Source organism: Crocuta crocuta, unplaced genomic scaffold, assembly GCF_008692635.1.
Source record: "Crocuta crocuta isolate KB4526 unplaced genomic scaffold, BGI_CrCroc_1.0 scaffold266, whole genome shotgun sequence".
Taxonomy (NCBI): domain Eukaryota; kingdom Metazoa; phylum Chordata; class Mammalia; order Carnivora; family Hyaenidae; genus Crocuta; species Crocuta crocuta.
This window is the reverse complement of record NW_027531005.1, coordinates 6995132-7022301: the sequence shown is the minus strand read 5'-3', so window position 1 is coordinate 7022301 and position 27170 is coordinate 6995132. Positions and strand designations below refer to the sequence as shown.

At 39.5% G+C, this 27170-nt stretch overlaps 1 protein-coding gene and 1 non-coding gene across 3 annotated transcripts; both read left to right on the top strand.

Moving 5' to 3' along the window:
* The first annotated feature begins 421 nt into the window (after positions 1-421).
* Positions 422-26712, top strand: CALU (calumenin). 2 transcript variants are annotated; one of them, XM_077770767.1, is made up of 7 exons: positions 422-502; positions 10335-10567; positions 15555-15748; positions 19412-19578; positions 20909-20969; positions 22883-23082; positions 24313-26712. In XM_077770767.1, exons 2-7 carry the CDS (start codon positions 10347-10349, stop codon positions 24415-24417), a joined length of 948 nt encoding a protein of 315 aa, XP_077626893.1. In that variant the 5' UTR covers positions 422-502; positions 10335-10346; the 3' UTR covers positions 24418-26712. The 2 variants fall into 2 exon arrangements, with proteins under 2 accessions (XP_077626893.1, XP_077626891.1); XM_077770765.1 differs by lacking the exon at positions 15555-15748 and adding an exon at positions 15288-15481.
* On the top strand, positions 14823-14927 carry LOC144237121 (U6 spliceosomal RNA). Its single transcript, XR_013336770.1, has one exon. It is a non-coding gene; the product is annotated as a U6 spliceosomal RNA (small nuclear RNA).
* Positions 26713-27170: the final 458 nt, after the last annotated feature.

Genomic DNA, 27170 nt, shown 5'->3' with positions numbered 1-27170 from the left:
CGAAGGGAAAGAAATCGGGACTATTCAATACAGCTGGAGACTAATTCAGGCGTATTAATTCGGCCCTACATGCTGGTGGGCAAGGAGATAACTAGCACGGTAATCCAAGAAGCCCTGTGGAGGCCGAGTCATGCGCTGTGAACTGGGACGTGGCTGCCAGACAGCCGCGCCCATACGCCTCCCGGAGTCGGGAGCTGGGGCGCATCACCCCACACGGCCGGGGACCAGCGCTGGGCGGGAATCCGGTCCACGCACTCGGCGCGCTCGCGGGGACGTGGCGCTTTCCAGCCAATCCCGGCTACACGACGGTAGGGCCAATGGATGTCCGAGGAAGCTGTGCGACAGCGGCGGGTTCGTTGGTGATTGGTCAGGAGGACGCCGGCGAGGCGGATGGGGGCGGGGCGCGGAACCGCTTCCGGTTGGGCGGTGCTTGCGCGCGTGAGCGGAGCCGGTGGGTGAGCGGCGGCCGCGGCAACCTTGGCTGTGGGTGCTAAGAGGAAAGGTAGGTGCCGTGGCCCTCGGTCCTTCCGCACCGTCTCCATTTTTCGCTCTCTTTCGGCCCTCTCTCTCGACGCGGCATGGGTCCCCTTCGTTCGGGGCCCCTGTTTCTGCTAACACGGAGTTACGGGCCTTGAGCCTGCTCGCGACCCCCGGTCCCGCAGCGCGCAGTCTGAATTGAAGGCCGCCGCTCGCACTCCCGCGCGCTCTGGGAAGGGGCCTGGGTCTCGGCCAACTCCGGCTCCCGGCTTTGCGTTGTGTGGGGTCCTGTTTTGTGCCTGCCTTGCCACGTCCTCCGTCCTTGGGTCGCGTCTCTCACTGAGTCCCTCGGACTAGAGGGTCATTCGTGTTTGCCTACTGAAGGTCGGAGGGCAGTGGAGTAGTAGTATTGTAACAGTTCTCTGCCACCTCCCGCTGCCCGGCCTACCTGTGTCCTCCAGCCCCAAGGCCACATCCCGAGAGGAGGGTGCGTCTGCCAAGAAAGTTGTGTTCACCGACTTCGAGGGTGTAGAAACGGGGCGGGGAGACACTTTGTGATTTAAAATAAAACTTTGTGTAATTTTAAAGAAAAGCCGACTATTTCGAGAGCCTCCTGTTTGGCTGCATAGTTCTGTCAGCGACAGAAAAGAGTTTTTAAACCTTTATTAGGGGGGGCGCCTGGGTGGCTTAGTCGGTTAAGCGTCCGACTTTCACTTAGGTCATGATCTCACGGTTCGTGGGTTCGAGCCCCGCGTCGGGCTCTGTGCTGACTGCCGGCTCAGAGCCTGGAGCCTGTTTCAGTCTGTGACTCCCTCTCTCTCTGACCCTCCCCTGCTCACGCTGTCTCTCTCTCTCCTAGAAATAAGTAACACATTAAAAAAAAATTATAAAAAAAAATAAATAAACCTTTATTAGGGGATTGTATTTTTACCTTGTTTTGTTGCTCATAGGTCCGGACCCTAGTTCTGTTTTTTGGCATCTTGTGTTCAGCAGTAAACTTAATTCCCTACAGCTGCCCTGTTTAAGAACATAGTCGGTGGTTGATAGTTTTGAAAGCAGCTTTTGCGTCAAGGCAGAAGTTTTCTGGGTCTCTTGCTAAAATTTTAGGGCCCTTGATCTCAATTACTAAGTGTATAAATTACTGGAATGATGTCTGAGAGTTGAACTGCATTCACTTACTGGCGGCAGGAGCCATAAAGTCAACGTTAATGAATTGGGAATAAGGTTGCTTCTAATATGGTTTTATAACTGGGAAGTGGAGACCGTGCAACCGCCCATAAATTTTTTTTTTTTTTTGCCCTAGAACGGAAGACACACCACAAATGCATGTCTGACCTCATTCAGTAAATTTAGTTAACCAAGTGACAAACGATGGCCATCACTGAACACATTCACAGTACAAACCTGTAACTTGTAATTGTGTGTAGAGGATAGGTTTCCTAGACCTTGTCTGAGTTTTACAATGATTTGGGGTGTCCGATAGGATTTTTTTTGAGGATTACAACGAGGAGGCCCATGAACAGATAAAGATGAATTAATTGGGTATCCTGAGTGGATGGTACTCAGTTACTTACAGCTTTGAAATCAATTCATCATTCTCAATATAATTGTTTGCTTCCATTCATTCATGTGTCAGAAGATACTTATTGGTGGCATTTTATTTACATTGCACCAGTATAGGAGATCAGTAATTGATATTAACACAACTTTTCTATAACATGGGTGTGCCAGGGGTGTTAGAAAGACAGAGGTGTAGCCAGGCATAGACATTGGAGATACGAGGCCATAACATCCTAGATCCTCTCTGAATTCTTAAATATGGGTGTCATTGATGTTGTAATTTATGTATTAGAGTTAAAACAGCTGAAATGACCCTTTTCTGATGGCCAGATCCGGTAAGGGGAATTGGGGTTTGGGAGCAGTCAGGAACTGCATTTCTGCCAAGTATTGTCCAGCTAACCCAGTAAAATGTATTGGTATATAAAAAGTGCAAGAGACTGTATTAGGGACTGTAGAACAATACTAGTTTCTGTTAGCTGAGAGTCCTGCCTTTTAAACAGGTAGTATCTAGGAGCACCTGGGGTAGCTTAATCAGTGAAGTGTCTGACTTCGCTTGGCTTGGGCCCAGGTCATCATCTCACGGTCCGTGGGTCGAGCCCTGCGTCAGGTTCTGTGCTGACAGCTCAGAGCCTGGAGCCTGCTTCAGGTTCTGTGTCTCCTCCTCCTCCACTTACACTCTGTCTCTCTCTCAAAAATAAACAAAACATTTAAAAAAGTTAAAATAGGGGCGCCTGGGTGGCTTAGTCGGTTAAGCGTCCGACTTTCGCTTAGGTCATGATCTCGCAGTTTGTGGGTTCGAGCCCCGCGTCGGGCTCTGTGCTGACTGCCAGCTCGGAGCCTGGAGCCTGTTTCAGTCTGTGACTCCCTCTCTCTCTGACCCTCCCCTGCTCACGGTGTCTCTCTCTCTCTCCTAGAAATAAATAAAACATAAAAAAAGAAAAAGAAAAAAAAAGTTAAAGTATCTATAGGGGAGCTAAGGAGACAACTTATAGTAGCCTACGATCTATTGTGGAGCGGTACAAATTTTATAAAAGTTGAGAGTAATGGGTACAGATTACATCCAGCTGGAGTAATCATAGTAGATAGATCTTTTTATCTAGGACTTTAAAATTATTTATAGACATTTGGCACAGAAGGGAGGTTGAGCTAAAATAACTACCAAATTCTCAAGGACTCTATGCATGTGAAACATGTATGGCAAAATTACAAGTAGAAAACAAAGTTCCTGTGGCAATTTTGCAAAGCATTCCTGTGGCAATTAATTATGTTTTAGAGTTTCATCATCCCCAAAGGAAACTTTTTTCTCCCAGAATGTCCTGGAATTTTTTTCTTAAAAATTTTCTCTGTAGCCAAAGCAATGTTAAGTTTGTACTAGATTGCTTTGGATATAGAGTTCATGAAGCATGTCATTCCTAAAGCTGTTCTTCTATAGACAAATTTTGCAGTTTTCTGTTCTCAGCTGTCTTATAAATGTGTGCTCTCAATACCCTAAATAATTTAATCAAGAGGCGTTGGGGCACCTGGGTGGCTCAGTCAGTTGACCGTCTGATTTCAGGTCATGACCTCACTGCTCCTGAGTTCGAGCCCGGAGTCTGACTCTATGCTGACAGCTTAGAGCCTGGAGCCTGCTTCAGATTCTGTCTCCATCCCTCTGCCTTTCCCCTGTTCGTTCTCTGTCTCTCTCTCAAATATAAAATAGGTGTTAATGAACTAATCTAAATTTGATCATCACCAGAGAAACATTGAGTAAATGGCTTGTCATTATCATAACTTTTATCAGATCATGAAGGATGACATTATTCCTTTAATGTGATAATCCATTGGTGGTACTTGTACTAAAGTTGTAAGTAAAGAGTGTCAGATTACCAGATAGCTTTAATTTCTAGATTTCATAACCTGGGCCTTATTATAGGCCCAGTCTGTTCCTCCAGTCCAAAATTGAAGTAGTCACTTAGGATTGCCTTTTTTGCTGAATATCCAGCTCAGAGAACTGGAATTTTATTACCACACCCATTTCTCCCACTTGTTAACTTTGAGCAATGGGTCTTTGATCAACCAGAATATCTGTGGGATCACTCAGTGCTAATGTTCTTGAGAAGTTGTATTTAATCCAGATATCTAAATTTCCCTGAAGCAATTTAAGTGTTCTGTGACCGATGACTGGGAAGGAAGGAAAATGGCAAGAATTAGAGCTTTCAAGGAAAATTTTGAATGGCTAAAATAAATGGATTCTTCAGGCTAATCTTTGTTATTGAAAAAATTCAAGCTTATGATACTAATGTTTTCTCCTTCTAAATTAACTGGAGCAATTCATGAGAATAACTTTGCAAAAGACCATTATTGGTGACATACTTCAAAACGATGATAGTTACTTGGTATTTTTCTGTTCTATTTAGTTTGTGACTCTAACGTGGCACTACCCAATAGAAATAGAGTACAAGTCACATGAATACATTTCACCTGAAATTTTAAAGCAGTTTAAGTTAATTTAATAATTTATTAAGTCCAGTACCTACAAAATACCTTCTTTCTATTAACACTTTATCACATCTTAATTCACACTAGCCACAGTTCCAGTGCATAGCAGCCGCATGTGACTAGTAACTATTGTCCTGAACAGTACCGGTCCAGATTTTTTTTTTTTTTACTTTAAGAAAAATATTAGCTGTTACCCTTGGTGAGGGAGGGACAGAATTTTAGAAGGAAAAAACTTGTAAGTAACTTGAGAAATAGATGGGGAGGTGCTTTTTGCACAACCATTGATTTACCTTCTAGATCACGTGGTAAAAATTCATACAACTAAGTCCTTCGTTTAAGTTTTCCTGATATCTTGTTATCCATTGATGTGTAGCTATAGTGAAGAGCGAAGGAAAAAAAGAAGGGCCATTTAGTTTCCTATCATTTGGTTTCAGTTTGGTTGAAAAGAGATGTTTCAGAAATAACTGCACTAATACCGTTCTTCAAATACCTTGTGTGAAAAGTTGTACTGTTCTCACATCTTCCCATGTAAAATATCCTTTGTCTTGGGGGATAGTCTTTGTTTCCACTTGAACATTTTTTATATGCTATATGGATTTAGATAAATTTAGTAGTCTTTTTTAAGTATCTATATTCATAGAACAAGAGGCCTTTGTTAAAGTTTCTAATAACCAGGAGTTGATATATGTGGGCACAGAGAGTGTATATTTAAAATATATATATATATATATAAAGAGCAGGGATTTTCGTTGCCCACTACAGAGAGATGAAGGTAGGACCATTGGGTTTGTCCATCAAGTGGTCTTTGATTACTGTTGTAAGCAGTTTCATCAGTGGTAGATAGAAAGCTAGATTTCAGGGTGGCAGTAGGTAGTGAGGAAGCAGAGATAGCAGTAGAGACAATCCTGTGGGTGAAGGAAAGGGAAGGGCAAGCCTGAATGAATAGCAAGGTCTGGGCAAGACTGATTTTAGATTTTGGAGACCTGAGAAGTATTGATTGACAGAATAGAGGAAGGAACCTTTAGAGGAGTGGGATTGGAAGGTTAGTTGAGAGCGGGAAAGGAAGAAGTTGGATAGATGATAAAGCAGGAGCTCTTGACTTTTACTCTGGAATTCTTCTCTTATTCTTGTTATAAAGATGTCAAGCCTGATGGGGTGCCTGGATGGCTCAGTCGATTAAGCATCGACTCTTGGTTTCAGCTCTGGTCATGATCTCCTGGGTTCGTGGGTTCAAGTCCTGCATCAGGATCTGCGCTGACAGCATGGAGCCTGCTTGGGATTCTCTCTCTCTCCATCCCTCCACTACTTGTGTGCCTGTGTGTGGGCTGTCTGTCTCAAAATAAATAAATAAACTTAAAAAAAAAAAAAGTAAAGCCTGAAACTTGATTTGTTGTTTTCCATCTAAATTGCAGTGAATCAGTTACTTTTCTCTGTTACATGTATCAAAACTTTGCATGTATCTTTTCCAGGCCTTGGTAATGAGCTTATTGCATTCATATTGTAACATTTGGGGTTTACAGGAGTTGTTAGAGTGTTATGTCAGAATTTTTAGGGTATTTTATTCTGGGAATGTAGTCATTTATAAAGTTTTTCTAAATGTGAAATTTCTGTATTAATAGGCATAAGGAAAATCTGTTGCAGTGACTTGACTTTACTTGATTTTGTAAACCTCTAGATATTGTTTGGATATGTCACAAAATAACAACAGAAATTTGTTCTTTGTCTTGGAAGAGTTTTGTTGGTCTAAAGATTTGTTTCTAGTTTAAGATGGAAGTTTTATTTTGCCCTAAGATAAAGGCATACTCACTTTGGCATTTAAGAAAGCCACTAAATATCTAATTTTCTCTTTCCTGTTCACAGATTTGATTGATCAGTTGAATTATTGAAGGGTATGCTGAAGTGTTATCTAGAATGGCATGTTTTACTCTGAAAAGACTTTATGTCTTAAGAATAGTTTTTTCTTCAATTTCCTTTTTTCATTCTACAGAAACGTCTTGAAAATGTTGGCGTTCCAACTAATACTGAAAAGAGTTTTTATAATATTGTTTAAAAAATACACAGAGGGGTGCCTGGGTGGTTGAGTCGGTTAAGCATCCAACTCTTGATTTCTGTTCAGGTCATGATCTCACGGTTCTTGAGTTTGAGCCCTGCCTCACAGTGCAGGGCTCTTTATGTCCCTCACTAACCCCCCTCCAATAAATCTAAAAAATATATAATACAGATAATACACGTGAATGTGTACTCATTTACAAAATATAGGCAACAGAGTACAATATTAAAGTTTACTCCAAGCCAACCTCATCACGCCACCCCATCTCTTCTTCCTTGAGCCTGGGGGTTACCACTGTTTACAGATGTTTATCCTTCCATGCCATTTTTGTGCATATGTGTTATATTTTATACAAATATAAACAATCTGGGAGGCTGTTTGGTTTTTTCTTTTTACATAAATGAGATCTTGACATTGATTTGCAACTTGCTTTTTTGTTGTTGTTCAACTTAACATGTCAGTGAATTTTCCATTTCAGTGCAGACTGATCTACCTCATTCTTTTTAACCTTTGTGTACTGTTCCATAATACAGATTTAGTATGTATTTACTAGTTCTGTGGTTTAGTTTTCCATTTTTTTTATCATTATAAACTGTCAATGTTAAAATCTTTGTGCCAGTGCCTTTGTATACAAATTTGGGTGTTTTAATGGAATAGCATGGAACAGAATGCAGTAAGCTTTGAGAAAAAAGCTTATCTGAGTTCTAACATTGGTGGAAACTGCTTAAGTACCACCTTCTTCCCGTTTCTCTGAGTCTCTTGTTCTTTCACATTGCTTCTTCTCATGGGTTTTCATCAGTCTTTTTTTTTTTTAATGTGTATTTTTGAGTGAGAGAGCGTGGTTGGCGGGAGTGCAGAGAGGGAGAGAGAGAGACACAGAATCCAAAGGAGATTCCAGACTCTGAGCTGTCAGCAGAGTCCAACATGGGGCTTGAACTCGCAAATCACAAGATCATGACCTGAGCCAAAGTTAGAGGCTTAACTGACCGAGTCACCCAAGCACTGCAGGGTTTCATCAGTCTTAATAACCATCAAGTGAGAGTACTTTTATTTTGGAGAATGGATATTCGGGGGAGTGACTGCCTTCCATTCTTATTTATTCTACAGAACTTTCTTATTATACAGCACTTTACATTGACAAATCCTCCTCTGCCATTTCAGGACCTTATTTCTCACCCTTCTCCAGTGAGCTGATGTCTCAGATGTGGGATACGGTGTCCTTGTATGCATTTACAGGCTGAAAGTTATTCATGGAGGCCTCCGGTTTTTCTTTTGTATAATCAGCTCTCTAGGTTGCATTGGGATTAAACATATTTCTCTATTCGCTTTTCTTCTGCTTTTAAGGAATCTTTGTATAACATGCTTACCAATGGCTGTGGTAAACATTTTTTAGTTTATTGAATCCAAAGGATTCTAGGGGTTCCTGGTGGCCGAGTCGGTTAAGTGTTCTCTTTGTTTTTGGCTCAGCCTGATCACAGGGTCTTGAGCCTGCTATGGGTTCCTGGGCTTCATGCTGAATGTGGAATCCTGCTTGGGATTCTCTCTCTCCCTCTCTGTCCCTCTCCCACGTGCACACTCACTCTCTCCCTCTCTCTCTAAAAACAAACAAAAAACCTCTCCCTCCCTAAAAATAATTTTTAAAAACTAAAAAAAATTTTTTTTAAAGAACTCTAAATCCAAGGTAATACAATGTAACTTCATTTAACTGCTATTTGGTTACAAGAAAAAGATACATTGAAATATGTCTAATCTGTTGGCATATTTAATTTCTTTACCCCTGGAGCAGCTCATTCTAGTTCTCAGAGTTTTGAGGCAGGATCAGATATATGCAGTTTCTTTATATTAAGTATAAGTTCAGGTCAGATTTCTTAAGATATCACTATGGCTGTTTGAGAGGTTAGTTAAAATAGTGGTTCACAACCTGGCTGCCTTTTAAAAATATTAATAGGGGTGGGACTTAGTGGTCATATTTTCTTAAAGGTCTTTGGGTGATACTAGTGTGCAGTCAGTCTGGATTGAGAGCCCCACTGAGTTAAGTTATGCTGAAAGAATTTTCATGTTTTCAAAAATATTTACATAAAAATTATGAGCCCTTGGACTAGATGGTTCCACTAGTGACATCCTGGGGAAAGTGAAGTCTGGCTAGTTTAATCTGCAAATTAGGATAAGGTAATGTGTTTAAGTTTCATGTGATGTAGTGACCTTCTGTATAGTGAGCCTCTTGTTACTTTTCTAGGACTACTGTAACAAATTACCACAAACTGGGTGGCTTAAAAGTTCAGGTATTTATTCTCTCCTAGCTGTAGAGGCTAGAAATCAGAAATCAGAGTCTTGGCAGAGCCATATACTCTCTGTCTTTAGGCTCCAAGGGAGGATGCTTCCCTCCCTCTAACTAGCCTCTGGGGTTGCCAGGAATCCTTGACTGGCAGATGCATCATTCCAATCTCTGCCTCTTTCCATAACTTGGCATTCTCTTCTCTGTCTGTCCAAACTTCCCTCCTTTTATAAGCATATCAGTCATTGGATTAGAGCCCACCCTAATCCAAATGACCTCATTTTAAACGTAATTACCTCTGTAAAGATACTGTTTCCAAATAAGGTCACGTTTGTGGGTACCAGGGTCGGGACTTCAGCACGTCTTTTTAGGAGGATATACAGTTCAACCCACAACAAACTTCATGCCTAATAACCACCTATCTATCCAGTAAGGGAACCGCTAATCACAAACAGAAATGAGTAAGAGATTACGTGAATTTACAAAAACTTACTACAGTGGGGAAAGCATTCAGAATCCATGTTCTACTGGTGAAAGATTAGTTAAAATATGAAAATTGGGAAAATCTTTCCTTCTGATTTTAATTTTATGGTTTTTTTTCTAAGACTGTAACCTCTCTAGACAGTACTGAGGGGTATCTGTAGAGTGTGCTAAATAAGTTAGCATCCTGCAGCTTCTCTGTAATTTTTAATCATTTTTTCAATAAAGTGTACCAGTCTTATGCTTGTTCATTAGAATCACCTGTGACTGTTGAGATTCTGACTGTATGGAGTAGGACCTGGAAACCTGTACTTGAACAGCACTCCAGGCGGTCTTTATGCCTGGGCAAGTTTGGAAACAGTGTAAGGAATGCTAAAGCAGTTGTTATCCATCACTGTACCGTCTGAATGCTTTGATCTTTGAAGATGATTTGAGATTGAGCATGGATAATGGGAGACAACTTGGTGCTATATATAGGAGAAGGACGCTGCTCAAATAGTTCATGGTTCCTAATCTAATGATTATCAGAATCACCTGAGAAGCATTGAAAACTGCAGATGCATTTATTCAACTTTAAAGATTCTAATTCAATTGGGGGAGTTTGTTTTAAAGCTTCTTAGGTAATCCTAATAACCAGCCAGGTTTAAAGACCAGACTTCTGATGTAGCACAAAAAGTAAAGTTGTTGGGAGTCAGTAAGCAAATTTGAATTTAAATGTTGGTCCTTTCACTTTTTAAAGAGATTAATGTTCTACTTTGGTGTTTTTTAAAGGGGGCCTACTTACAAGTGGGTATTTTAACTGATTCCTTGTCAGCTTCCAGTCAAATGAAGGAAACTGGTGAAAATTTCTTACCATAAAATTGGAAAGTCTGATATTCTACCATTCTTATTTTATGGATTAAGTAATAATATTTCAGGTGATAGCAAATTAATAACTGGATGTGAGCTTTTAATTTCTTGTTTAATTACAAAGCACACTGCTTCTGGAATTAATTAACCTTTGTTTTTCTTTAGGATCTGATTATCATGGACCTGCGACAGTTTCTTATGTGCCTGTCCTTGTGCACAGCCTTTGCTTTGAGCAAGCCCACAGAAAAGAAAGACCGTGTACACCATGAGCCTCAACTCAGCGACAAAGTTCACAATGATGCTCAGAGTTTTGATTATGACCATGATGCCTTCTTGGGTGCTGAAGAGGCAAAGACCTTTGATCAGCTGACACCAGAAGAAAGCAAGGAAAGGCTTGGGTAAGGTGCCAGCTCTCAAGGGGCTAAAGTAACATTTCTTTATAAGCCATCTCATTCTTTTTTTCTCTTTTGGCTTGGCAACCCAGTAAAGCTGTTTTGAACTACATCTTCTGAAAGCTAGCCACAGAATTGCTACCACTAAAACTTAGTTAATTGCTTGCTTTCATACATTTCTCCACTGAATAATGTTTTTTTTTTGTTTTTTTTTTTATTTCTAGGAGAGAGAGAGACAGCGTGAGCAGGGGAGGGTCAGAGAGAGAGGGAGACACAGACTCTGAAACAGGCTCCAGGCTCTGAGCTGGCAGTCAGCACAGAGCCCGACGCGGGGCTCGAACCCACGAACCGCGAGATCATGACCCAAGCGAAAGTCGGATGCTTAACCGACTAAGCCACCCAGGCGCCCCCTGAATAATGTTTTTTACCTCATTCTACAAAGCAAAGTCATTTTTGCATAAAGTACCAAATGCTACAGGACCCAGATTGAATTGCATCTTGTTCCTAGAGGCACATTACATGGGAGGCTTCTCATCCCTGATGCTTTTAATTTTTAAAAATGATCTGTGACCTATTCATTGTGCCCCAAGCCAAGCCTTTGAGTGGATAATAAACTGCAAATGATACCCGTAGGCTAATTTCTATAAAATTGATGATTTCTGAGAATATCCTTCATTCTTTGTTTTCAGTCTCAGATATTTGCTTAATTAAAAACAAAAGCAAACCAACCTTGCCTTTTAGAAGATTGTAATAAGTAATGGTCTTAATGTCAGAGTATTAGTTGCTGTTTCAATGACAGCTGGGTCATAGTTGGGTCCTGTAGCTCTCAGCAGGCATCTTTTTACCTGGAAAGTTGATTTGATGGTATACCAGTTGATCATTTCTGAGCATCTGAGAATGTTTTGTTTGTTTGTTTTGGTAGTTTTTGTTTTTGGCTCTTCTGAAGCCTTGTTTTTTTTTTGTTTTTTAAGGAAATGCAGGTTGTTTTTGAGAGGGGTTGGGGACAGAGGATCTTAAGCAGGCTCTGCCGCTAACAGCAGGGAGACCGACACAGGGCTCAAACTCAGACCTGATCAGGACCTGAACCAAAGTGGGATGCCCCCAAGAAAATGCACGTTAATTTAGTGAACATTTTCTCCTTAATGAGCATCATTGGTGTAACTTTCTGAACTATATTCAAGAGATTTGTTTGGAAAGTTGTACCACATAGGAATTTCCAAAAGTATTTTGCCATTGTGGATAGTGCTATGATTAGGAGACATTATAGTGTTTGTTTTGGGTGATACTTCAGAAATACCCAAAAGATTTTGCTATGTAGAATGAGAAACCATCTCATTTGAAAATAGGACGCAAAAACAAATACATTAGTCAGTCTTCTGTTAGTTGCTTCTTGAATTTTAAGAGGCTACGCTTACTTTTAATTTTAATCTTATAACTATGCTAACATTTGGGCCAAAAATAGGGGTGCATGAGAGTGTTCTTAGTCTTCATGTCTCACCTATTAATAATGTGCATGTTTGACCCATATTTGGGTCTATACATGGCTCTTCACAGAATTACTCTTAAATAATGAAGGGCCTTTAGACTTGGTGTTACTGAGTGTGTTCTGGCTCTATATAGGTGGTGGAATAGCTCTGCTAGCAGTTTTCAGTAGAGAGAATGTTCCTTTTTTGTCATCAGTAAATAACAAAAATTCAACACATAATCTTATTTGGTTAGAATAAGATGGTTAAAATCATATCTTTTATAGAATGTATGAACGAGTACTATTTGCTTCTCCTAAATTTTGGAGGTAATGACAAATGAGGTAATGCACTATTGTAAGCAAGGATTCCAGATGAACTTTTGTTTTTTTTTAAAGCTTATTCACTGTGGCATTTTAAACATTGTTTTGGTAGGTGACTGTATACCAGAGGTTGGGAACAACAAACTCTCCTCCTCTTTTCCATCTATATTGAAAGCAAGTGATAGAGAGGTCACTGTTTATACCTGTAGTTGGCAAAAATTCACTACTGTTTTTAAATCTTTAGTAATATCTAAAAACATTTTAAAACAATTTAATATAATTTCCCTTTTTTCTTAAGAATATTGACAAATAGAACATGTTTTCTTATGTGTGTATTCACCCACACTCACCCAAAGTGATCTTAAATATACCTAGGTTTCGTTTAGGTGTCCTTCAAATGAGGGTTTATTTGTTTGAGGCGGTGATCCTGAATATTAAAAGGTTCTCACACTTGATATATTTGCTTTGGAAATGAACTAGAGCAGTTCGTCATCCTTTTTTAGGTCACAGGCCAACCCCTTTGAGAGTCTAAGGAAACCAAAAGACTCTTCCTCAGAACAGTTCACATAGGGATGTATAAAATTTTGCATGCTGAAAATTTCAGGAATATTATGAACTCTCCTAGAATCTACTTACTAATGCAGGTTCATTAAAAAAAACAAAGAATTTGCTTTTTGACTCTTAAAAAAAGTAGAGGCATGTGTTACTTCTTAGGAGAAATAACCAGGTCCGCTAAGTGCATTGTGTCTACCCTGGAATAAATGCTTACTTGATGACATCATAACTACATCTGTCAGGTCACAGGAAAACAACACCATTAGCTTCATAAATGTGCACAGCCTTTTAGAGACCAGAGTTTAGAGCTTGTGCCTAAAAGAGGACATACCCATTTCCAGTGTATTTTCACAGCTGCCTGCAGGCTAGATGGCCAGCAAGATAAGAATGGCTTTTATATTTTTAAATGGTTATTGAAATATAGACATATGTGACAAACCATATGTGGGCCACAAAATCAAAAATATTTATCAGTCCCTTTTCGGAAAAAGTTTGCCAACCTCTGCGTTAAACCATCTGAGGTATTTTGGTTGGAATAAATAGAATGGGATTCAGCCAACTTCATTAACAAAAGCCCATTCTGAGCAGTCCTGTGTTTATCTGAATGATATTTATCTGAGTGACCCACTTTAGGCTGTTTATAGTAGTTTAAAATTTTCATTTGAGAATGGCAGGCATTCTGATGCCTTACCCTTTTTTTCTTAATGGTACAGTAGCATTCTTGGTAGTCAGTACCATTTGGACATAAACTAGGTCCTATTAGAGATAATGCAAAAGTTTTTAATACCAGTGTAACTTAATGTGTTGATATTTTTTTAAAACTCCAGGGTTAAAATTGCAAAAAACCTTTCATGTCCATGCAGATAGAGGAGGGTATTTAAGAGAAAGTTTTTTACTGTTTTACCTATTCTATTAACACTTGAGCATAAAAGCTCTAAGATTATACATTTCCTGAAGGAGTATGCTTGTTAAATTATAGAGTTTAAGTACTAGCCAGTTAAGGCTAACAACATACCAATATCAAGATGAATCTCTTTTCATAGTGTCACTAGTAGTCTGTGATTTTAATCACTTTCCAATGTTGTATTTGTAAAATGAATGCAGACTAGGAAAAGACATTATTTGCTACCAAGTGACAGTCTTTTTCAGTCCTGCAAATAATAGAGCATAGGAGTATGCAAAGGTTTCACTTCTCTTGGATATCTTGATTTGAAGCTCCCATTTCAAACTGGGCCACTTACTTGGGTTGACTTTTCATAGGTTGTCTTAGTCTCTATAAGTGAGTGGTTGTATCTGTAGAGATTTTCATATCATGCACATATTTTGAAATTCTTAAGTTAAACTGAGATGCCAAGCCTGGAAGAAAAGCACATGAAGGGCAAAGTATATTCATTCTTTAGCTTTGTAGTTTTGCTTTATCATATGTATTCTCACCCTCTCAACTTACTAACAGTCTCATAATCTCATGTATGTCAGGGGTGGACATTCTTACCACATCATTTCCTCTGAGTTCTCTGTTTTTGTGGTTCTATGTGAAAGTCCAAATCAACATAGTATATAATTAGCTGTTAGCTATTTTTTATAAGAAGCATGTGTCTATCCTTTTGTCTTCGTGTACCTGTGGGTTTTTTTTTTTTCTTTTTGGTTTTTGGGGTGTTTTTTTATGTATGTGTTTGGGTTTTGGTTTTTTGGCTTTTGTTTTTTAATAATCTTGACTTGAGGTATAAGTGATCTCAGAACTATCTTTGATATCTTACATTTTTAACAAAAGTGTTATCTTTTTTTTTTAAGCAGCTGGATTTTTTTTTAAGTCTGGTTTAAATTTTTGAATTTTTTGAAAACCCTATCAGTGATTTGTGATTATTTACCAAGAAATTTAGATTGTTCTAAAAGCAATAAAAGCATAAAGATTTGCGTGTTGTGCTTGCTTCGGCAGCACATAGACTAAAATTGGAATGATACAGAGATTAACTTGGCCCCTTTACAAAGGATGGCGTGCAAATTTGTGAAGCGTTCCATATTAATAAAACAAGATTTGCATGTTGTTTGATACAAAGAATGGAGAACCCAGATAGGAATGGATATTCACTTCTGGATTCTGACCATTGGCTGTAACCTCGCCCCTGAAAGGATGAGACTGGGTTTGCCTTTGCATGTAAGTGCACCAGCCATGGACTGTGCTTGCCTCATCTAGATGGCTCATTACCAGTAACAGTCCACTTAAGAGAAATATTTTCAGTTGCCTGTCTGGAAGGTTTTTTGGAGACAATTTTTATGTCCATGCTTTAGCCCTAGGCAACACCTGTGGTCACAGCACACACCTGGCTAAGTCTAGAGCCTTGTGTCCTTTTAACCTCTTGCTGGATTTCTCTGCATTTTCTACAGAAAGATTGTAAGTAAAATAGATGGCGACAAGGACGGGTTTGTCACTGTGGATGAGCTCAAAGACTGGATTAAGTTTGCACAAAAGCGCTGGATTTACGAGGATGTAGAGCGACAGTGGAAGGGGCATGACCTCAATGAGGACGGCCTCGTTTCCTGGGAGGAGTATAAAAATGCCACCTACGGCTACGTTTTAGGTAGGTCCCTACTATCTGGGGGAAAAAGCCTTGTGGAGCTGGCACCTTGAAACGTAACTGTTTTGTCTTGTAGAATGATTGTAGATAAAATAGACGTGGATAAAGATGGGTTTGTGACGGAGGGGGAGCTGAAATCCTGGATTAAGCACGCCCAGAAGAAATACATATATGACAATGTTGAAAACCAATGGCACGAGTTTGATATGAATCAAGACGGCTTAATCTCCTGGGATGAGTACAGAAACGTGACTTATGGCACTTACTTGGGTAAGGGGCAAGATGTCAGCCTGATAGAGACCATGGTCTTGAGTCAAAGAAACAAATGGGTCACACAGTGAAGGAAAGGACGAAATTGTGCTCTTTAAAAATAGTCCAAATGCTGTGAACTGATTTACCTTAATCTTATTAACTTTAAATGTGTATATTAAGTATTCTAGTTTTGTAAGGTCTGGTATCTTCTACGTCTTTAGCATTTCAGATAATATTTTAGCAATTTTTCTTTCTGTGTTCTCTCAGACCATTTTGGGGGCAGATCTCCTCTCAAAGGCTGTGTTGTTTCATAATGCAAAGCAAGAGACTTTGAAATATCTCTTGACATGGTCACATTAAAGTGGTGACCCTGAAATTCAAACCAAACTAGATTCCTTTATAACTGGTGAGAATAGGAAAATTACTGACTTTCCATAATAAAATAAAGATCAAATACCTTTCCTGGATAAAATTTAACTTTTAGTATGTCTGCTAACTGAGGTTTAGAAATGAAAATTTCCCATTTGTTTTCTCTGGCACATGAGTTTATCAGCCTGCTATGCACATGCTTCAAGGCAAATAAATGTGATTGCTTTCTGTTGATTTGGTAGCTTGTATGCTTGGGCCACCTGTTAGTAATCTTCTATTACTTATCACACTTGCCTGTTGCTGAATGAGAGGTGGCAGTCTTACTGAGTTGATGATTAGGGTGTTTTTGTTATGTGATTCCTCTTTGTGGTTACAATTTGAGATAAGAATGTATAAATGTTACTTCTTACATTTTTATCCTGGAAATTAGGCAAATTTCTGGATTAAAGCAGGCATTCTCCACCACTGATTAACAAGCAGTGAGTGTATAATGGTCTGTTTCCCCCACTGGATAGCCAGCTGTCTGTGTTAATTACAGGACTGCATGCATTTCTAGTGAAGAGACTTTTATTTCTGTATTGAGCTTGTTCTCATTGCTAAGACTAAAGTGGCAATCTCTCTTCATGCTTGACACTTAGCCAAGAACCAAACATATCCTTCACCCAATTAAGAACATGTGTATTAAGAAGTCAGTGCAGATGGAGAGGCACCCGTGCTTCTTGCTTTCTGGCTAAGACCCAGCACCCTCCTGATTCATTCGGACTTACAAATATAGAGCAAAGGCTAGGCTATTGGTGATCTAAACAGAATGGTGTGTTAATAAATTTCAGTTCAGAGACCTAGGCACTTACTTGCTACCCAAAATGAATTTTAAACTCTTTGTATGATTATGTACATAAAAATCTGTTGAGAGCTCTTTTGCTCTCTCAGGTCAAATGATTCAATGTAATGGGTATTTCTACTTGAGACTGAATAAGCTGAAGCACTGGCTAGAGAAGCAATATCTTTATAAGGCATCTTTCCCTGGAAGCATGTGGGTGGATAGCACTAGGGTAAGGAGGTGGCTTACAGAAGTGCTGCGGGGGTTTTTTGTGAGAGTATGTTCTTGATTTAATCTTTGAGTTCAGGTGTAAGTCATCTTAGCTTTTAATTAAAATCTGTCCTAATGAATCTGCTTTCCACAAAAGGAAGGTTAACACTGTCTCCACTACAAGTAAAATATGGAATACTGAGATCCATCCTGGCTATGCCAAAACTAGATCAAAAGCCTATTTGAAACTGCAGGCTGCCTAGCACAGTACTTAGGATAGATGTGGCACTCCAAGCAGTGACAGCAAACACATGAATTTAGTTATTAAAAATATTTTATCGCTTGTGTGCTGCTTGATTCCAGTCACCACATGTTACCCTGAGATGGAGAGAAGGGCTCTTAGTTAAGAATCTAGTCTTATTGTGTAAGTTGTCTTCTGCTGTCTTTCTTATTTTTGTTACACAGTTGGTACTGAAACTTTCTTTGTTTAGAAGAGATGACTTAGTATCTTTAAACGGTGGGTGTCTTTTCCTTAAATTCTCCATCTTCAACCTATTATGATTTTGAGTATCATGTATACTCACGATTCAGTAAGCCGTCTTACTGAATTTTTTTTTATTTTATTTTTTATTCTTTATTTATTTCTAGGAGAGAGAGAGAGACAGCGTGAGCAGGGGAGGGTCAGAGAGAGAGGGAGATACAGACTCTGAAATAGGCTCCAGGCTCTGAGCTGGCAGTCAGCACAGAGCCCGACGCGGGGCTCGAACCCACGAACCGCGAGATCATGACCTAAGCGAAAGTCGGACGCTTAACCGACTAAGCCACCCAGGCGCCCCTCCGTCTTACTGAATTTTGACAGTCAACAAAGAATGAGGTTTCAAACTGCCCCACTTTCAAAATAGAGTGGTAGTTTGTTTTTGTTTTCCAAACTGTGCTTAAAGTATGGAAGGACTGAACTTTGGTATTAAAAGTCAGCAGTGTGGTGCTATTGTTAAAGGGACCCTGTGGGTCTTTTTATAAAACTAGTGCCGTATCTTTATTTAATCAGTATGTTCTAGGAACAATTGTTTTAGTTTAAATGTGGAGTCTTTTACATTTCATGATATCTTCACGTGCTATCTTTTGGTCCACACAGCAGATTGAAAAGATTTTTTTGTTCATTTATTTTGGGCTTTTTCCTACAGATAACTCCTTCAACTTAAAGAGCTGAATTTCATTCTACAAGAGACTAAATAACTACTGCATATATAGTTCAACATCATAACACATGGATAGGTCCAGATTCAATTTGGTTGTAATCTAATGTTTGCTTTTTGTAACAGCTTTATTAAGGTATAATTGGATGTAGTACACTGCACATATTTAAAATGCACAATTAATGAGTTTTGACATAGGTATATACCAGTGAACCCATCCTTACAGTCAAGATAAATGAATATATTCATCGCCCTAAAAAATTTCCTCGTGTGCCTTTATAATCATGCTTACCTTCCCTATCCCTAGGCAACCTATTCTGTATAACTCTAGGTTAGTTTTGCATCCTAGAATCTTACATAGTTGAGGGAAAGGGGTGGCAAACAGTACCTATAATTCTTGGTAGACAATTTGAGTTGGCTGAAAAAAGTAACGTGACTTTTCAAAGGATAATAATGCTGTAGGCTTGAATCAAAGTGACCTTAATATGAGATAGAAAGCCTTTGATATCTAGATTCTCAGTGGGATTCGAATGTTTAATAAAAATAGCAATAGCTAACATTTATTGAAAGCCAACTATACGCCAGGCACTATTCTAAACACCTAGTTATTTGCTCATTTACCCTTATAGCAGTCCTATGAGACATGCACCATTATCACCTTCATTTTACAGATGAGTAGATTGGAGCACAGTTAAGTTACTTGTCCACAGCCACACAGCTAGGAGGTGGGTAGAGTTAGGATTCAAATTCAAATAGTATGACTTTAGAATTACCACTGCTTTTCAGATATAACTAGAAAGTCCAAACTTTTAGTAGCCTTAACACCAAAAATAGTGAGGCATTACATAGATTACATAGCCAAGAAGTCAGGGTTCCATGTTAGATGGCAAACATTTTCATTCAACTTGGACCTGACTTCGATGACCAAAACTGAATGTTTTTTCACACTGTTACAATTTTACCTGGGGATTTAGGTTGTTTCTTCATTGCTTGGTTTGTCCTTCTTGAAAACTGATTCCTCAGCCCATACATTTTCATGTTTTGTGGAAGTCTGTTAAGATTTGGCCTAAATGTTTTGTCTTCTAGATGATCCAGACCCTGATGATGGATTTAACTATAAACAAATGATGGTTAGAGATGAGCGGAGGTTTAAAATGGCAGACAAGGATGGAGACCTTATTGCCACAAAGGAAGAATTCACAGCTTTCCTGCACCCTGAGGAGTATGACTACATGAAAGACATAGTAGTACAGGTCTGTGGAGAGCAGTGATTCTCAACAGAAACTCAGTTTCTCTTTTTGTTGTTTACACTATCTTTTCTCTTAAGCCTTTCCCTATATTTGGAAGAATGACTTATTTTTAGGTAAGCTCTGAGCTCCATTGTAGGGCTTGAACTCAATGACCCCGAGATCAAGAATCCCATGCTCTAATGACTGAGCCAGCCAGGTGCTCCAGGAAAGTCCTTTTTTTTTTAAATGTTTATTTATTATTTTGAAAAGACCCAGAGTGAGTGGGAAAGGGGCAGAGAGAGAGGGAGACACAGAATCTGAAGCAGGCCCTGAGCTGTCAGCACAGAGCCTGATGAAGGGCATGACCCCATAGTCCTCAAGATCATGACCTGAGCCAAAGTTGGACGCCTAATTGACTGAGCCACCCAGGTGTCCTAGGAATATCCTAATCTTAACAATATCCCATAACTGGGACACCTGTGTGGTTCAGTCAGTTAAATGTCCAGTTTCAGCTCAGGTCACTATCTCACAGTTGGAGAGTTTAAGCCCTGTATGGGGCTCTCTTTGGATCCTCTATTCCTCTTTCTCTTTGCCTCTTGCCCGCTCATGTCCCTCCCTCCCTCCCTTCCTCTCTCTCTCTCTGTCTCTCTCTCAAAAATAAACATTAAAAAAAAAATCCCATAACCAGTGATCAGACTCTAATAACAGTAATAATTGAAGAATTCTCACAGAAGTAAAACATAAGCTGTAGACTTTAGTTTTGTAAACATGAAAGGTAGACTATAGTTATAGACCTATTGGTCATATTAGAATGACTTCGGCATGACTAGGGCTATTCCACATCATTATGGGCTTGGTGGGATAGGTCATTATTAAATAGTGCCAGTGTTCCTCTGAGAAGATTCCTAGTTATTTTGGGTTGAAGCATAAAAAATAGTTAATATTTTACCATTTTTTCTGCTAGGAAAACAGCAACTTCCTATGCTTTAACCATATCCACACGTGTACATGTGTGTTTTTATCATTTTTTTAATGCTTATTTATTATTTTTGAGAGAGACAGAGGTTGAGTGTGAGCAGGGGAGGGCAGAGAGAGAGGGAGACACAGAATCCAAAGCAGGCTCCAGGCTCCAAGCTGTCAGCGCAGAGCCCAATGTGGGATTCGAACTAACGGACCGTGAGGTTATGATCTGAGCCAAAGTCAGGCGCTTTAACTGACTAAGCCACCCCGACACTGTAACTACACCCACACGTTCCTGTGTGCTTTTAATGAGTGATAAATAATTGCCTAAACCTGGAATAATTAAAGTCTAGGTACGGACTTTAATAGTCTCTTCTTACTCTCTTTTGTCCAGGAAACAATGGAGGATATAGATAAGAATGCTGATGGTTTCATTGACCTGGAAGAGTATATTGGTAAGTCTCTTTCTACTGTTTTTCCTAGAAGAAGGTGAGAAGTTGTAGAACTGTGTTTGCCCATAGAAATAATTTACCCCTGGGTGGCTGGCTCTCAGCTCAGAGCCTGGAGCCTGCTTCAGATTCTGTGTCTCCCTCCCTCTCTCAAAAATAAATATTAAAAGAAATATTAAAAAAAAATTTAAATGTTTAAAAACATATTTATTCCCTCTCTAATTCAGAATTTCCCCATATGTGTACTATAAAAGTAACACACAAGACAGCTAAGGCAGGGCACTGGCCCAGTGCATCATACAAATACTACATTTTCTGAATGTGCTGTAGCATAGAAAAAAACAGGCAAGTCCTGTCCTGAGGTACTAGTACCTCCTTTGTTTAAAACAGAAGTAGTTCTAATCTTAGCCCTCAAGTTCAGGAAAATGACAGTACCAACTGTCAAGTGACAATAATACACTTTAGTAATGAGTTCATCCTTGATTCAAGGGAAAACAGTCCGTGGTCTGGGGAGTGCAGTGCCTAACAAGTAGGGCCGCTCTCTTCCCAAGGGATTTGGGGCAAGAGCCGAGTTTTCTGGAGCATTAGAAAAAGCAGCATAGAAACAGTGTGACTGAGTAGCAGGTCCTATTTTCTAGGGTCAGGTAAACTAGCCAAATCTGAGTTGGAGGATTGTGACTGGTCTGTGTTAAATTTCCTTGGCAGTACGGTGTTTCCTTAAGTGCAGGCTGACTTGTGTTCAGTTTTGTGGCTTGGGCAGTCTGCTGGAGCACTCTCCATTTTGTGGGTTCCTACATATAAAATCTTTACCACAACTAAGTAGCTACCTTTGCCTAGAACTGCTAGAAACTATTTAGACGTATACAAGGCATGTTCCCCTACCTTGCATCCAGTGCACATACACTGACTTGGATGTATACCTCGGGAGTCTTCAGACTTTTTCATTCACATAATTCTAAAAGAATTTTTTTTAATTTTTTAAATGTTTTTTTTAATTTATTTCTGAGAGAGAAGGAGACACAGAATCTGAAGCAGGCTCCAGGCTCTGAGCTAACCGTCAGCACAGAACCCGATGCGGGGCTTGAACCCACGAACTGTGAGATCACGGCCTGAGCTGAAGCCGAACACTTAACCGACTGAGCCACCCAGGCACCCCTAAAAGAATTTTGACAAACAATATTTTATTACACATTTTAAAATCGGTATCTGCAGTATTTAAATAGAAGTTTAAACAGTTGTAAAGAATAATCTCTGTTGGTTGTAAATAAAGTACCTTAACTCTTAAATCTAGTAAAATTCAGGTACAATAACAATTTCTTAGCCACCACCATTCATATGAGTAATTTGAACAAACTAACTTTAGAAAATAATAGAAAATTAAGATTTGGACTGAGTATTCAGGAATGCCAAAAAATTGATTTTGTGAAATGTGATAATGACGTGGCTATATAAGAATATACCCATCATTTTTAGAAATACGTTTTGAAGTATCCTTAGTAATTGGTTGGTAGACAGTTTGAGCTTCTAGTCTACACTTCTCAAGTTTTCTTGAGGGTTTAAAATAACACCTTTCTAATACCAGTAGTCAGGTTTAACTAGTTGCCTTGGATTGAAATAGAATGTAGGAAACAACTTATCTTTTGAAAGTTAGCCTTTATCTTTCTGGATGTTAGTCATCTCCCTTTTTCGTTTTTTAAGGGCCAAGGACTCTGGACTCATTAACTCAAAATCAGTAGCTGGAAATACTAATTAAACCTCAGGAAAATGCCTTGATTTCTAAGGCCTCTCTGACCTATAAAATAGCCTTGTAACTGCTACTACGTTCCAGATGGGGAAGAAGTTAAGCCAGATTAGCATGTGACAGTCTTGGGGGAAAAAAACAAACTCACCTTTTATGTCATGTGTGTCTGTGCATGCAGGTGACATGTACAGCCATGATGGAAATGTTGATGAGCCAGAATGGGTAAAGACAGAAAGAGAACAATTTGTGGAGTTTCGAGATAAGAACCGTGATGGGAAGATGGACAAGGAAGAGACCAAAGACTGGATCCTGCCATCAGACTATGATCATGCAGAGGCAGAAGCCAGGCACCTAGTCTATGAATCAGACCAGAACAAGGTAAGTCCGGCCAGGCCCAGACAACCTAGCAGTGATCAAAGTCTTTTTCTAGGGGATTACCTAAAACATTGCTGTTGAGGTACATGGAGCATTTAAAGTCTTAATTAGTCTAAGTCTGCTGCAAATCTTAAGTTGGCGATTAAAAACTTACAGGGCAGTGCTAGCTATCCGATCTTGTCTTAGAAATCCCTTTGCCCAGTGTTCACACCATTGGAGGCATTTGGCTTCAGAAAAGAGCCTATGTGCGTAGCCTGTGCCCAGCATGCGTCATCTGTTATCTTTGGATCCTCAAGAAATTTTCCCTGCCTTTTTTTTCCTCATTTTTTCTTTTTTTTCTTTTACCTATTATAGGCACATTTTGCCTACTCAAAGTTGGTCATTTCCTTCTTAAATATGCTTTTTAAAACTAAATTCTTAGTAGTTAGATTGTAAATCAGCTTTCCTCTGGAGCCTGTTAAAATTGTCCTTGATCAATTATCTGAGGCATTTGGTTTATTAAAAGAGTGGTATTATTACTAAGCCCTGTCACCTTTTCAGCGATTTGAATTCTCTGCCTAGAGTGAGCTGAAAATCTATAGATGGGGGGGTTTGTATTCTGAACATTTCTCCTATCTAGGCTAGTCTTCTGTCTATACAGTGTCTTAGCATCGAGCCTTTATAAGGGTTGGTCTGTTTATAGAGTTCTTACTTCAGTCACTTAAAGTAGCCAAGTGCTATGTCCTGAGCCATGTGAGAAAAAGAAACTCACAAGGTCAAATCTTGGGAATCTGTCCTAGATAGTTTTTGAGATGAGTGTCTCAGCCTTCCTTTGGGGTTGTGTCTGCAGTCTGATTGGTGGCTAGAGTGTAGTGGGGATGAGGACTATGTGAGGGTGTTAGCAGATGTTCCTGTGAGGCAGTGACTTGATTCACTTTATTTTACCCAGCTCTTCCTGTCTGGTACCTATACGGAGGAGATGTTCCACATCTTGCTTGACGTATCTCTAGCATTAGGTTATGGAGCTATATTATTTCCATCCCTCCAGTTTAACTTAATAAGAAAAATGTATTAATTGCTATTTTCTTTCCTCCGTGTGTATGTGGAGGGGGTCAGGGATGAGGGTTAAGTTCCCATTTAATTTAATGGGATTAGAATCTTAAATCCTGACTACCCCTTTTGTTCTATACAGTGTTTCTAAATTTGGAATGGGAAATCTATTTTGCCTCAATCCACTCTTCTCTCTGATTTCAGGATGGCAAGCTTACCAAGGAGGAGATTGTTGACAAGTATGATTTATTTGTGGGCAGCCAGGCCACAGATTTTGGTGAGGCCTTAGTACGACACGATGAGTTCTGAGCTGCAGACAGAGGAACCCACATGTCTTCAAAAGTAATTTATTTTTACAGCTTCTGGTTTCACATGAAATTGTTTGCGCTACTGAGACTGTTATCACAAACTTTTTTTAAGACCTGAAAAGGCGTAATGAAAACCATCCCGTCCCCATTCCTCCTGCTCTTTGAGGGACTGGAGGGAACTGTGCTTCTGAGGAACAACTCTAATTAGTACACTTGTGTTTGTAGATTTACACTTTGTATTATGTATAACATGGTGTGTTTATTTTTGTATTTGTTCTCTGGTTGGGAGTATGATATGAAGGATCAACATCCTCAACTCACGCTCATAGGCAGATATTAGCCCTTCACTCTTTCTCAACCCTTGCTATGTAATTTTTATAATTCTGACTTACCTAATTTTTTGAAGCCTGAGATCAATAAGAAATGTTTAGGAGAGAGAAAAAGGGGAAAAATGCCCCACAATTAATATTTAGAGAAACAATCTTGCCTATTGAAAAGTATGTTTTATAAGTGGTAGGGGCCACACAGTCCATTCAGTTGCTATAAGTCCAGCAATTGATCGTGGCATTATCTGGGCAAGTACAGATCCCTGTGCTGTCAGGAAACTTGGCTCGACTTGATTTCATTCATTTTTTTTTCTTCCCAGTAGGACTAGCTGTTTGCTAATTTTGCTGGGCACAGCTGTGTGTGGGAAGAGTTAGGGCCAGTGTCTTGAAAATCAATCAAGTAGTGAGTGTGATCTCTTTACAGAGTTATACATAGAAACAGCTGGAAAATTAAGGGAAAAATACCAGTGTTTTCAGGGCATACTGTTTTCTGGGTGTGCATCTGTTGAAGTGCTCAAGACTGTCTTGCCCATTGAATTCACTGGAAGGGCCCCATTCAGCGCCTGTCTCCCCAGGTGTTCCGAGGACTTAATCTTGCTTTCACTGCAGTTAAATTGTACTCCTTTCCAATTACGTCATTGAAAGTGCCTTTAATAAGAGAAATGATTACTAAATGAGGGTTCTTTTAAGAAACCCTAAGGTAAATTAGATTGTTTGGACCACCTTAAATGAAGCTTACAACCTCCCAATGTATTGGGGATTTTTTTTTCTTTCCTTTCTCTTTCAGACAGTGGTTAAATAGCAGTATTAGTTAGGAGCTTGGTTGCAGTGTTCTTGTCTTGTGGGCTGGTTTCCAAAAACCACATGCTGCTGAATTTACCAGGGATCCTCATACCTCAGAATGCTAACCACTTACTACCAGGCCTATTTCTGTGTCAGCTGAAGAGCTTGAACTCAGACGCAAAGATGAGAGGGCCTACATAGAGGACTCTTTGGTTTGAGGACCATTGCTCAACCTTCTTGCCTTTGACCCGTCACTTACTTTGCCCCCATTTCCCCTTCTTCCCGCTGCCCCCAAAAAGTTTATCATGGTTCAGCAGATTGCCAATCCTTGTCAAGGAGAGGGACATTGTAGAAAGAGCTGAAGAAGCCACCTTCTGTTCCCAACACACTTTACCCATATTTTATGTAACACGAACTCTGTCTTTTTTGGTCCCTTTCTTAAAGATGGACCTCTTTTGAGAAGAAGAATTGTATTCCAAACTTTTTTAGCCCTCAGGTTACTAAGATAAATATATGTATATCTAACCTTTATTATTTCATATATCTTTATGGATAATACATTCAGGTGGTGCTGGGTGATTATTATAATCTGAACCTAGGTGTATCCTTTGGTCTTCCATGATCATGTTGAGGGGGACTACTTGGCCTCGTAAAAAGCCAGATTATCATGTAACTTCATCCTGGCCTTTGCATTGAGCTCTTGAGAGTAGATACACCCTTTTAAAGTTTAACTCCAGCATAGGGGAATGGAAATTCTCTGCTCTCCAGATTCCCCATTTTTATTGTTAAGATCAGAGATGATAACGTCAACCAGGATTATAGAGAGCACATGAATTGTGGGGCAGGAGAGCCTCACAGCTCACTAGGTACAGAGAACCCAGGCCTTATGTTAAAGTTATGCACTTAGAAAGCAAACCTTCATATGCTAAAATGGCAACTTCTGGAAGCTGGGTGCTCAGCAGCAAGTGTTGTACTCTAATCTCTAATGATCCCCCTGGATTATCTTTTTGGTTTAAGTCAAGCCTGAGGCTGGTGAACAGTGGCCACACACCCACATTGTGTGTTCTGTGAATGCTAGCTCTCTTGAATTTGGATACTGGTTATTTTTTATAGAGTGTAAATCAAGTTTTATATTCTATAATGCAAACAGGTACCTATCTGTTTCTAAATAAAACTGTTTACATTCATTGTGGGGTATGTATGTCCTTTATTCTTTAAAGAAATAGAACCCTTCCTTAAAATTAAAGGTGCTATAAAATGTCAAAGAAAAGGAGATCCCCTGAAAGGTTTACCGTACTCCCTCCCATCCCAGAGAAGTTCCGCCTGCTCCCAGATTAGTTACTCCTTTCTTCTGAAATCTTCTGTCATCCTTCTCACTACAGCTGTAACCCTTCTCTGCTTTCCTTGGGCTATATAACTGGAGAAGAGCCCAGCTGCTCATTACATAATTATCTGATACCAAACACAAGCCATTCCTGAATGTACACACAACATTTATCTTGATTTTTATTTCCAGAAGGCTTTTTTTCAGGGGGAGCATAAAGTATAAGGTAAAACCATTTTTTGAGCATTTTTTTGAACATTATAAACTGTGCAAAGGTATGTAAAGTCATTTTGAAAACATGAAGAGAATTAACTATTAATA